Raw genomic sequence first — 14,125 nt, 5'->3', positions numbered from 1 at the left:
ACTATTAAATTTTTTCTTTCCTGACCCTCAAGGGCTCTTTTGAGCTACATTAGATTTCCCAGAATCACAGGGCCTTTCAACATTCCTCTCAGTTGAGTAAGTAACAAACTTGTTTCCTTCTTGGAGATGTCCAGGTGGGCATAAAAAAAGGACTGGTTGGTACAGGCAGTGTAGGATGATACATATACACTGATGTTTTTTGGGGCAGGAAGATATTTATCAACTGAAGGAAACAGACTACCCTATTCTGCTTTCCCAAGGTCAGTTGTAGTTGCACTGCAGTGTGTGGTGCTGATAAAACTTGAGCTTTTGTGGGGTTTTATCTTGATAAATAGAACACTGGAAATTATTTGAGGAAAGGATGATAATATAGGATTGGACAAGAAGTAGTGGTGTGCTATGCTTGCCAAAATAATGTCTTTCAGGTTTGTGTATGCATTCTTGTCAGTATTTGACAACATGAATTTTCAAATCCATTCCATTTGGATCCTGTTTATATTGGGAGTTAAATGAATTAGTTCTCAGGAATGATTTTTCTGTAAGTCATGAAACACAGTACCATTTGCCTGTGTTTTTTCTTCTTTGTCTTGGGCTCTTCTACCTCACTCCCCCACCCCTCGTCCCCTTTGGTTGTAGTTACATGCTTTTACTGAATGGTCCATTAAAAAAGACATTGTTGATAGGTAGATATTACTTTATATAACAAATTGGTCATTGGCCTCAGGGTCTTATCCCTGAATTGTGTTTGCTAGGCTGTAGATTCTTTGAAACTTGATTGAAAGAGTCCCAGTTTGGGTCATGAGCTGGCTGCTGCAGGGAATTCAAGGCAGGCAAACAAAAAGTTTTCAAGTATAACTAATTTGTTCTGGCTTTAGTCAGAAACTATCTTCATTACAGTTTAGAGATCTACATTTTCTTAAGGACACTGAGTTCATAATATGGAATACAGTATACATACACTGCACCAAAAATTACAGGTCTGACTGCTTCAGAAACAAATATATGGAGAATAATAGGGTGCAAGGAAGGCCATCCAATGGATACCAAATATACTGATCCATGATATTCACAAAATTGTGTTATTTTGGGGCTTGAGGGCTGGTTTTGTTGCTTCTTTTGCTTTTTTAGAGTCATGCTTCAAATAGCAATCTGAACAGCTTCATTACTTCATCCATATTTCTGTGTGTATATGGGCTTCCCAGTACCTGGGATCTGTGTGGCTGATGTTAGAGGTTTGGTGAGAGAGAAACAGTTTAGGATGTTATTTTTTATTAAGTTGAATGCTTTTCTGGAGTTTTTACAAAAATTAAGTTTGTTTGCTTGACCTCCCGTTGCCAGTGCTGGGCATTTCATTTCAAGGTACTTACAGATGATGATTTTTCATGTTTTATAATGGACTCTTTATGTCTTTCCTGATAATAGAACTCTCCTTGAATGCTCAAAATGGAGAGACTGACTATGCAGCAGTTCACTTTGCAATTGCAGCAGACACCTCTATAAGTTTCTTTCTGTACTTTACCAGGGTTGCATCTAAGATGACTGTATGTATAACTAAATCCTTTATAAAACTATATGTCTTTCATATTCTGTCTGGTTTCATGTTGTCATTCTCACAGTAGGTTAAATTTTTACAGTTGTGTCATTTTGTGCTTTGGTGACAAGACAGGTATTTGGGAGTTGAGTGATGTGAAGCTAGTTGTAAACTTTCTACAGCAAGTGTTAAAGGGACAGCTGTCAAAACTGGATGCTTGAATTAATAGTTTGAAGCCAGGAGGATCAAATCTTAACCCCCCTGACTGTCTATATATTAGAAGTTTCTACATTTACTTTACTTTTTATGTTAATATTGGTTTAGCTAAAGCATACCTTCCAGAGAACTTCCAATCTTGATAAGAACACATCAAAACCTGGAGAAACCATGGTGGCATGTGTTAGCTTGTTCCACTGTTGGAGCTGCACTCTTCATTAAGACAACATTTTTGCTTTTAATTTGATTTGATCCCTTACTGGTTTCTTTCCAACTGTTGGTTTCTATATCATAATTTGTTAAGCCCTCTGCAATCCTGGTGACTTCAGTCTCTTGATGATAGCTTCTGTAGTAAGACCACCTCCCAACGTCCTTTCTGATAAGAGTGTCATGGTACTTGCTGGCAGTAAGGGCATTTTCTCCAGCCTTTCAGTCATTCCTTCCACTGTAGCCAGTTTTTCATCACATGTGAGCCAGAACTACACAAAATATTTCAATAACATTTATTACATCATTATACAGAGAAACACCTGTATCACATCTCTTGGAAAGGGTTGTGTTAATTTGAGCATAATTGCTTCACTGGGGACTTTGATTCAACTACCTGTTTGCTGGCATTCTTATTTGCCTCTTGGTTAGTTATTTTTATGATGTGTTTCCACATATAGATTGCAAAGGCTGTATTTGTTCCAATAGCTATATATTTCATTTTTAAAAAGAAATTTGGCCTGACAGCTATGAAGCTGTGCCACTGAACAGTTTCTAGACAAAATTTCTACTGTGTTTTAAAGGATCTTTTCATTAGGGGGGTATATTACATGACAGAGTCCTGTTGGATTCAACTAAAATTCTCAATTGAAGGATTTTAAGGCAGTCAGCCCTACCTTCTTCTAAAAGATTCTACCAACTTGCACATTGTAAACTATTGTCAAAATCTGGATTGTGAATGAGATAAACACCGGGAACTTCAGGATTTTCTTCTGATTTCAGCCTTTTCCTTCTAAACTATGTATTTATGAATAATTAGAAGATTTTTAGAAGGGTACTTGCTCACAGCACATACTGACATAAAGAAAACTGACCGTGCCAAGGTTTGGCTTGCCACCTACTTCCTCATTTCTTGTGTTTCCTGTCAATCATCAGAAGTTTTCCTATGTATGTAATTGTTGAGTTCAGGAGCGACTTGCTAATACTCGATCTAGAAAGGTCAATAGTTTTAGATTCTTGCAAATAATCAATTTTGAATAGTGTTTGTTTCACCTTCATTTTGTGCATTCTGTATACTGCTTTCCCACTTCAGTTATTCTGTGGGGTCTCATAGTTAATCTGCTTTAATTTGCACAAGCAGATGACACTTATCACAGTTTGTTACAGAAATGACATCATACTGTATGAAGTATGCATGTGAATGTAAGCTCTACATCACGGTATTTATTTTTCCCTTAAATTCAGATCATCTGAAAAGAAGTCTACATTGTCTGTTAAAAAGAGTTTATTTTCAGAGTTCAGTATCTTTAACATTACATTCTGAACCATCCTTTTTGTGATTTTTTTTAGAGCAGAATTATTGTTAAACTATTTAGTTTAAGATTTTAAAAGTCATATGGTTAGTCTTGGTGAGGGTATTTTTGGGGGCTGGGGGTGTTGTTGGTTTGATAATTTTTGTGGGGGTTGGGTTTTTTGGGGGTTTTCTTTGCTTTTTTAGTGCTTAGTTTTAAAACCAGAACAACTTCTTTTGAATTATTTTAGCATTTGGGGATTTGAAGTTGTGGGATATATAAAATAAGCACTTAAAAGTGAAAAATGAAATATTATATAACACTGCACAGAACTGGTATTTATCACCTTCCTTTTATGCTCTCATAAGTAACAGGCTATATATCAGAATTGATTATATATCAAAGTTTATTATTCTAGTTAAGCTTTTGCAGAAATTGATGTGGTTTTCTGAGAGATTGGGAAGTTGTTTGATACTTTGTGTGGCTTGTTTGTTGTTTGTACTCATATTTATGGGACTCCCAGCATATTAATTATTTCCTAACATTTTAATAATTGATTGTCATGTAAAAAATACTGTTAGCTGAAGTTACTCTTAGCAAACTCTTAAATTATTTAAAAAGGTTCTCTTAAAACTTAGTAAATTCACTCCAAGTAGGTTAAACATAAACCAAAGTAGCGGCATTCTTAATCCTGCATTCTAAGCAAGCAGATTTGATGCATCCTTTTAAATTTCATTTTCCTATGGTGGCTCTTGGGTTTCTCAGCAAAGCTTTTGGTGCTTTACACTATTATTTTCAATGCACATACTTTTAAGTGTTATGTACAGCTCTTCCTTATCTTCTTCAAGCTCTGAACAATGTAAATTATTTGTATAATAAGAGAATAATAATTAAATTTGCTTCTAACACTAACTGAAAATAGAGCATTCTGATCAGTTTTGATCAGTATATGGGGATATGGACCCTTCAGAAGAAGTCTAGTGGAACTATAAGTTTCCTCTAGGATGTTGATATTAGATATTGAGCAATATCTAATGTTCCTTCCCGCCTTATAAAATCATTAGCAACATAGATGCTGTTCCCCAGTCATTCCAGAAGTTATATTTTTCTTTCAAGTGTTTTCTTTAGAAAGGACAATCCTATGTGTCCCTGTTTCCATAATTCTGAGAAATGGATTATTTTTGGTTACTTTAACTTCAGTCATTCTTAGAAAGTTCCTATTCTCCATTTATCATAGTTTTCATATCTCAGACAACATAGGTGAAGATTATGGTGAAGGTTGGGGGTTCATTCCTGACTATTCTTAATTTTCATCCCTGTTCAGTAAACACATTTTCTTTTTTTTCCTACTTTGATACAAAAAAAGCCTTAAAATACTATAATTTTAGTGTACTGCTCAGGTGTAATTTTGCTTAGCTTTTTACTAATGTACATAAGATGCAGCTTTTTCTGTTGCTCTTCTGTCCCCTGCTTGGTCCCCTGCTGTTCTTGATAGGATCTCTGCACATTTCTGATGTCTTGCTTGCACAGTTTTTGATGAATGACTGTCTTGTCACACGTGGAATTTTACCCATTCAACTTGTTTGAGCATCTTTGTGCTAAACACCAGGTTTCTGCTGCATCTTGGATGTCTTTGCTATCAAGTTGTCACTGACATTCAAAGACCTAGTTATAAATCCATTTGAAATTTTTCATTCTTTATTTAAATAAAAATCCAGTAATATATGGATTAGGTTATGCACAGCTGGTTTATAATGTCCTCATTAGTTTGTGTGAACAGTCTTCAAGCAATGGAGTAATTTGCTGCTTCAGTAGTTATTTCATAAATTTATCAGCTATTAGTTCCAAGAATAACTAAGTCTTTCCATTTAAGAGTTTGAGTTGTTCTTCATTTTGTGTCTGGGTAATTAGTCTCCTAAAATGATACAATTCACTTTATTTTTAGTGATGTTAAAGATCTGTATCCATAGAAAATGCTGATGCTGGAACAAATGCCCTATTAGTCTGTCTTTGAAAAAACCTGTTTTACCTACTTCCCTTCCCCGAAGGATTTGACCCAAACAGATTTCTGTTCTTATCTGTTGCATTTATTCCACATCTCTGACACATATTGTTCTACTCTTCATTTCTTTTTTGAATATTGTCTTTTCCTCAGTGCTTCTATTCTTAATAGAGTGCTGTTCCACCATGTCAAGGTTACTCTGGTACCATGTGCCAGTAATTTAAACTTTTGACTGTCAAACAGACACAAACAGATAATAGATGATGTTCATAAAATATATTACTTAATTTTCATCATCCATCACTTGGTAGTTTTTATCTATTCTTCATCATTTTAGTAGTGTAGCAAAATTTCTTGTAAGGTTTTAAATTCTCTGTGTCTGTAATACAGGCTGTATTCCAGAAGAGCAGTTTTCACAGATGCTTGAAGTTGACCTTTCAGAAAGTACTTTTTTCAGATAACCTACCTCCTGGTTTCTAAAACCTTCCTGGTAATACTTGTCCCTGAGCTGCTTATACCTCCAGCCATGTTTCAAGGGAACTTGATAAAATTAAGGTAATATGAGAGACCTGTTTGTCACATGGTGTTCCTCCTTTCTGGTGCCTCCTTCCTCTACCCTTCCTTCCACCATTTATCCAGTATGTGTAGTTGGCAGGTTTTCATTTTATTATTAATATCACGTTTCAGTTTTCTGAGGTGTCTTAGTTCTTTTAAGATGTATAGTCCAAATATTTCTTGGATCCAGGGAAGCTGCTCGGTGTGGCCTTATAAATGCCACCTTTTCTACTCACAAGATTATTTTTGCTTTAGTGTGGATAATTGCACACCAGTGTACTTTATTTATTTGACACAATTTCCTAGCCTTTGTTTATTAGAATGGTGAATGTTTTTCCATCATATATTTTGTTGTTTGTATTTTGGAAAATGTGTGAACACTCAGTCTTGTTGACTGCCGTAATGCACAAGAAATAGAAACAACGTTGCAACACATACTAAATGTATCCAAAATCACCAAACTTTTGTGTTGCTTTCATTGTTACGAGTATATTTGTCTTCTGCTGTCTTGATGTTGAATCCTACACTGGTAGCCCAGGTTCCAGCATTTTTGTTGCACAGACTCCTATTATGTTGTACATGTGTTTTTAGGTAATTTCTTAATAGCCAAATCCCCTCCCTTTCTATCCTCTGTTACATTTTTCCTTTAAAATTATGCTTGCTGAATCATAGTGTTTTGCTGACCCAGTGCCTTCCCTCTGCTGAAAAATCCCTAAAACTCTTAAATGCTTGAATACTGTTAATGGTAATTCAGTCTATCTGTAAACTGTACAGAATAAGGTATATATTATGATTACTGACTCTAGAATGATTTGAAAATTCAGTGCTCCTGAATTGATGAAGTTCCATAACTTTTGTAAAATGCTTAATAATCACAAATGTTAAGAAATTGAACTTCTATATAGGCTGTTCAAACTGTACTATCTTACATACAGAGAAGCAGGAAAGGGATTGTATGAGATAGATTCCTGTGATTTTGGTTTCAGGTTTTGATGCCTAGGTCTTGCTGTTTGGGTGAGGCATGCACGTACATGTGTTAAGGGTAGACTAGATGAGGGGAGTGTGAAGGAAGGAGGATGTTATTTGTCATATTTCCTTCTCTCTTCAGTAAAATGATGGACAGACCTGGACATGCTTTTCTTCCAGTGATATAGTCACTGTTAAATGAGCATCTAGAGAGGACATCTCTGCCAAATTATCCAAACTTTAAATTATCCATATATAAAAAAATATCCCTGTATACTCAAATCCAATTTACTGATAAGAAGCTAAACTAATATAACTGCTCTACATTACAGAGTGATTACTTTGCTCTGCATTCTTACAAGATATCAAGTGAGACTTTGTATGACCTTATGTACCTGGCAGGTTCTCATTTTCTCAAACTAACACAGTGAACTGCCTGTTGTTTCTTCCTCTGTCCCACAAAGCACACGTTGTACACTTAAGGTTGTGTGATTCATTTTTAGATTACATGCTGGGTAGTTTCTGCTGGGGATGTTCAGCGCAGTGCTGAAGATTTAACTACTCTAACTTGATGTAATTTCTTATTCTTGAGAAAACTCTCTGCACTTTTCAGCTACTATTAGCAGCCTCCAGGTTTGTATTTGGGATAAGAAACTTCTGAGCTTTCACACTTACCCCTCCTCTACACCCTTCTCAGTCTTCCCACGCAAACCATATGAGCAATCATATAAATTTTTCACTTAGTATGATTAAGGTTGCAGTGGAATAAAATGCCAAAGTACACCTGGGTTTTAAAACAGAAAGTAGGCTAACAGTTTTATATGCATTCTCTCCTCCTGCTTTGTGCTCTTTAATCTTTGATTTTACTAAAAATTGCTTTTAAATTAGTATTTTTCTGGTGTATTATCTGTTCCTGGGTGCTGTGACTCCTATAAATATGCCTACCAGTGGACTAGCTCCTTTGTTATCACATTGTGTTTATATTCTTTGAACAACTAGGAAGCTGTCTAGGTTAATCTTTGTGGGGAATCTACAGCTTGATACATCCTGTGGAATCCTGTGGTAGTGCTAATTTCAATAAACTACATTGTAATTTATTTTTTTTTAAATTAAAAAAAATCCTGTCAACTATTGCTTCTGTCCAGTTGAAAAAGGCATCTTGTAAAAGGTTACTGTGTTCACTGTTACTTTAACTGCATTAGATATTTATTGCAATTACTTCATTAAACTTAAATTACTACTATATTTGAAGTTATGTTTTCTCCAGTTTGGTGTGATGCTGTCTTTAAAAATGTTTTTCTTGAATTGGAATATCTTTTAACTTCTTTTTCCTTTTCACTAGATTACTGTTTACAAAAGTCAAGTTAGAGTCTCTGTGCAGAGGCCCAGATGAAGCACTCCTTACCTGTAAACACATGCTCCAGATTTGGAAATCCTGCTACAATCTAACTAATCCAAGGTAAGATGCTGTAGAGTGCTGGGCTGCTCACTACCTTCCTCAGTAGCTTTTCATGGCAATATGAGATCAGCAGTCCTGCATTTGCTTGTTCTGGTATTTCATGTAAACACACTAATCCTCTGGGAATTTGGAGACTGGCATTAAAAGACACCAGTTGATGGTAATGCAGAACTATCCAGGGTTCTCTGAGGTAAGGTATGCCAAAGCTACTAAATTCTGCAATGATAAAGAGTGGTTACACAGACTGGGTAACTCAAATGAGTTAACCAATTCTCACTGTACTGGTATGGTCTTGTTCTGTTTCCTGATCAGGGTTTTAGTCTTTTATATTGGCTAGTGGAGAGATTGCTGTAGTAGGAATTTCAAGGGCTTTCACTAAATAATGTGAAAGAAGACAAGACATTAGAAGCATAGAAGCATCAAGGGATCACAATGATAGAAATGATGTGCTTGCATAGTCAGCATGGCTGTTTTTTAAAGGGAGGTCTTGCTCATGAACCTATCTAGATTCTTCGAAGGCATTAACAAATACATACATATAAGTTGTTATAGTCCTGTTTAGGTTTCCAAAATTCTTTTGTGAAGGTCCTTTGCTATATATATTTAGATAGGCTGTGAAAACAAATGAGAAGGCTACTTAGCAGAAATCCATGGTGGTACTATTCAACATATTCATCAAATACCTGGAGAAGAAGACAAGCAAAATTTCCTGATATCTGGTTATTTGAAGGGTTGACAGCTTCTGGAGAAGAGATGCTACAGCAGAAGAGCTTTGTACCAGGTGGCATCAGATACCTGTGTAGCAATATGATGGACATTCAGTTTTTGCTGTAGTTTGATTCCAGTCGTGTAAACACATGCATCACTTTAAGAAGATTTAAGGAGTTGACCTAATGGCAGAAGTGGGAAAACTGCTTCTCTGCTTAGGAAGCTAGTGAGCATTCAGAGTAGCAAAGTTTGGAGGGTGTGGCAGGAAAAGCCTGGGAGGGCACCTGAATCAGTCACAGCATATTGAGAGACCCTGACACTGCATTGTGGAGCAGGAAGCATCACTCAGGTTACAGAAAGCAAGTATGTCAGCAAGCAGAAAGGTTTGAGCTGAATCTTTTCAATTCAAAGTCACTGAATGAGGAGTAGGGGCCAGGGAGAAAATTTCTAATCTAGTGGGTGGCGCTTCATTTTAGTTAGCTGCTTGTATGTGTGGGCAGGCAGGGTTAAGAGTTTAGTATCAGAATGCTGCACTTTGCAGAAGAGCTACAGTTTCTGTGCAAGCTTAATTTCAGACTGGCTTTGCATGTACTCCAACACAACTTTTCACCTTCCATCTCTGATGTTATATCCTTTACACATATCAGGGCTCTAATCATAGCTTGTCATTACTGCGTTGTTGTTCTTGTGCTAAGAGCTACTTTGCCATGTTAAACACACGTTAAGTAATGCCTCCTTCAGACATCAGCAGTGACTGTGAAAACTTACTCTTGGCTGTGTCAGCTTCAAACAGCAGTGGTTGATAACTCTTCTTGGCACCATTCTCCTTCAAGAGCTTCTAAGAAAAATTAGTGAGGACTACTTTCCATCTGATTTTTTTCTTTTTTCATACTGATTTTTTTATCTTGACATCTAAGTCTTGAAGTTAACAGTAGTGCATTAAGATCAAATTCAGACTTGAATGAACAGAAACTGTGGAAAAGTGTCATGATGGATGGAGATAGGTTTCCCAAATCACAGACTCAGATTTACATCAAACAGTGAATAAGGAAGGATACAGAGTTGTAGTCTTTCTTTGGCTGGTCTGTGTGAAGTGTAGGGACTGACTACCTATATATTGTGTCATGGTAATCCAGATCCACTCTTATTCCGGGATAGGAGTTATTGCTGAGACCTGAAATGTGACTGGGAAATTCTATTCACTCAGCTGCACTGAAGAATGATGACATAGGATTGTTGTGAAAACTTTAATTTTTCAGCCTTTGCAGTTTTAACACAGACTTCATTTTGTTGCAAAGCACCATTTGAAAGTTATGTCTCCCACTGGAAATAACTGAAGCCTTTTAAAAAAAAAATTAAGCCAGTAATGAAAGGTCTTTTAATAACTTTAAACTTTTTTATAATGTTGTTTTTCAAAGATTTAAATATTTTTTATGCTTATTTGAAATATCTTTTTCTATTATGAGTTAGACTGAAAACTAATTTGGTGTATCATTTTCCCAATGAGATAAGAATTTACTTTTTTGATAAGCTGTGATTTATATTAAATGTTTCTTCTGCAATGAATCAGATTTTGTGGGAACATGGGTTCAGTGTCCTCAATATTCTTTTAATAATAAAAATAAATTACAAATACCTAGATATACCTTAAAAAGAGCCAAGTGCAATACTGTGAATTATCTTTGTTCAGTCAATATAGAACTTTTGTCTTTAATTGATATACAAACCTTTTTCTCATGAGATGATTAATATGAATTTTAGAACTATTTTGTGATGCAAGGCTTGGAATTGGAAATTGGAAGGTTTAAATGTTTGCCTTTAGCCTACTGCTTAAAATGTATTAGAAAATAGTTGAATTCTTTTCCCCTTCATGGTTTGCATTTGGGAAAGGAACAAACCACAGTGCCAGTTCTGTGCTTAGAAGATATTGAGGGTAGGTCTGGCTCTACTTGTCAGCAACATTTGGCATGTGGTTGCACGTGGCTTGAGGAAGTAATTACCACAGAAAATGTACACCAAGTGATATACATAACTGAAAGTGTATGGCCCAGAAACTTCCCTTCTATTTCCTGTGGATTTCTATAACGATGTCATTTTATAAGGACATAATGCAGTAATGTCAGGGTAATGCAAAATTTTAATTCTACCATTTTAATAACCACTCTAAAAAGAGGGAATGTTGTTTCACTGACTTCTGCAACTATTAAGAACTGTTGGGAGACTTCTTGCTCTTCATTCAATCCAAAGTCAGAAGGGGGCAGTTGTAAAATTAAAGCAAATGGAGAGATGTGCTGAATTCCAGGTTTGCAGTTTAGATTAAAGTTTTTCAAGCTTTACTTTAAACTAAGAATTTTGTACAGTTCTTTCTCTTCAGGGAGAATCAGACAAAAGATTGCACTCTGCTAAGTTGGGCTAACAGTTCAACTGCTTTAAAACTTAATTACTTTTAAGTTTGTGGGGTGGTTTGGTTCTTAATGAAGTTTTAAAGAAAATATTTATTGATAATGAACAGTACTAGACTTAACAATCCTAAAAATGAAATTTCTGTATTAATCATAGAATGTTAAAGAAGGAATGCCCATATGTGCTTCCTTACACTCTGCTGACAATGTGTCTCAATGCTTGCCTCATCTTAAGGAGAAAAAACAGTCAGTTCTTCAGTCCCTGTTCTCCTGCTGAATCTTTAATAGTAATTCTAGGAGCAATTAGTTTTTCAGCAAGCATATAAACAAGAAGCCTGAGGGGCAGATATGGATTTACTGCTAGAGTAGAAGTTAAGTGCATTTGCCCACAGGTGCAATCAGTAAAAATCACTACTACTGCTTAGGCTCCTGAGATGTTAGAAGTGTTCAAAATGTTTCTGCCATGCTGTTAGAATCAAGTTCAACATTAGACAGTTAATATGTATATGTGCATATATTAAACACCAAAACCAAAACAGCCCTTTATAACATCTTTACCTAAAATTAGATGTCCTGGCTTTAGTGCCTCTATTCAGTTTGGAGAAAGCGAGGATTTTCAAACTTACACCTCCATTCTCAGCTTTCTATGAAACCTATACTCCATATCATATAAATACTCAAGGTACAATAGATTCTTTCTGTAGAGGTGTTAGTTATGAATTAAATTAAAAAACACTATTTCCTTTTTGGTTGTATTAATTATGAAAACAGAATTGTTGAAGTAAATAAGGATTTAATTTTGCTCAGCTTATTTATGTTTTAATGCAACTGGCTTAATGCACTGGGAGTGGTGAGTGGTGCTTGGTACTAAATTTGGTCATAGCAGTAACTTTTATAGCAAGAACCTTTGTGGGAGTAGGGCAGCATGCAATTTGTATATCAGTATATAATTTTGTATTTTAATAGCTTACAATTTCTGTACTTCATTACAGTGATTCTGGACGTGGGAGCAGCTTGTTAGACAGAGCTATTGCTGATAGACGACAGCTTAATACAATTACATTACCAGATTTCAGTGATCCTGAAACAGGTAAGAACTGCATATGATCAATAAAAGAGTTTAAATGATCTGGCCATCAATAGATTTTGCATTACTTATTTTTTTGATTTTGCAAAATGAAGTTATATTTTCATTCATGTCATGTAAGTGGAAATAGACATTGTGTGATATAAGACTTTTATTTTTAATTTATGAAGTACTTGCTGACCACATTCTCTGTAAATTAAAATACCTGTGCTATGGATCTTGCTGAGTTTAAAAGTATTTCCTTATGCAAGGGTTAAAAATTAGTAGGCTGAACTAGCCTACTTGCCAAAGTCCTGTGCTTTTTCATTTGTTCAGTATTTGCACATTTTTGTTTAAAAGATTAAAAAAAATCAGACAACTTTTAATCTCAAAAAATAGAAAACATTGTTTTTAATTAATTAAAATCTCAAATATATGTTAAAATATAATTACATGGGTTGCTAAGCTTACTGTGGACATACTTGGACATTATAAGCAAAATTTATTTGTTGTTAATCATACATACTGTGATATTTTTATATACATATAAAAATTGTGGTGCACAGGTATGCTACTTAAAAGCAAAAATTGCTACATATCAGTAAATACTGACAATATTTAGTTTGCTTCTATTATTATATTCAGTTATCCCAATGCAAACTAATATACCTTAGAAGTTATGCAATCAAAAAGCACATGAGCCATGCATTCTGCAGAGATTGCAGAAGAAATTATCATGATGCTTCTAATTCCAAAAACTTTTGCCATATCTTACTTATGTTCTAAATACTGAGAGTTTTCTTTTTTCTGAGTTTTAAAATGTCAGAATGCTTTTCCTGGGACCTTTCAGGGGTGTATTTCTGCTCAATCACTATTTGACACAAACAGCTTATGGGAAAATTTGCCAGCCTACTAATCTGAGTGCACTTGGCCCATAAATAAAGACACATTTAAATTTGTATTGTATGTCTAATATCAGAATACTGCAGTAGAAAAAAATCCAATTTAGCTATTTAACTTCTAGAAGTTAAAATTGGATTGAATGTTCTCTCAATTTTGAATTTAAAGTAGTGTTCTGTTCTTGCAATAGTGCAAGCAATTTTGATAGCGAAGGTCAGGTCACCTGATTTCAAGGAATAGCAATATGATATGGAGTAATTAACATGGAATCTTCTCTCCTTGTATTTGTATAATTAAAAGGGATAAGATACCATTATATCATGCTATGATGATCAAGTCTAGCTGATTGTTTCATTTTTAAGAATATAACTACATTTTATAGGTTTTATACACAGATATGTATATGTATATATATGGAGACATAGCTATTATGCCTTCAAAAAGTACTTGTTGGGGATGGTTGTTGTGAAAGGTTTTTTGTGGTTAGTTGTGGTATTTTGTTTGTTTCTTTTCCAGTGGGGGCATACAGCTCTTAAGTTGTACCTTCAGGGTGTCCTATTTTATATCTGCCACACTTGAGAACACAGTGAATTGGTGCACTTTAAAGACTGCATATTCCTCAATGCTTTTAAAGTAAATATGAACCCTCATTCAAAACAGTGAGCTTTTCAAGCAGCTTGCCCCAAATTCAAATCTTGCAGCCAGTATCCTGATCCAAATAGAATCTCTGCATACACTGCAATTTTTCTAGCAGGTCCGAATTGTATTTTTTTCTGAATCTTAGCTATATTGTTAGGAGTTAACTCTATTGTCAAGGCAAG

The 14,125-nt window shown here is 35.1% G+C and overlaps 1 protein-coding gene across 4 annotated transcripts in view; it reads left to right on the top strand.

Annotated features, from left to right (window-relative positions):
• Positions 1-14,125, top strand: part of TTC7B (tetratricopeptide repeat domain 7B) — a 121,614-nt gene that overhangs the window by 69,630 nt on the left and 37,859 nt on the right. For all 4 annotated transcript variants that reach the window (XM_086893019.1, XM_086893017.1, XM_086893020.1 and 1 more), the window contains 2 exons: positions 8,112-8,228; positions 12,331-12,428. In XM_086893019.1, the coding sequence (XP_086749145.1) occupies positions 8,112-8,228; positions 12,331-12,428 (215 nt within the window). The remainder of the gene's footprint in view (positions 1-8,111; positions 8,229-12,330; positions 12,429-14,125) is intronic.

This window comes from Cyanistes caeruleus, chromosome 6 (genome assembly GCF_971803275.1).
Source record: "Cyanistes caeruleus chromosome 6, bCyaCae1.hap1.1, whole genome shotgun sequence".
NCBI lineage: Eukaryota > Metazoa > Chordata > Aves > Passeriformes > Paridae > Cyanistes > Cyanistes caeruleus.
Note: the sequence above shows the minus strand (reverse complement) of the source record. Positions and strands in the feature narration are given on the sequence as shown.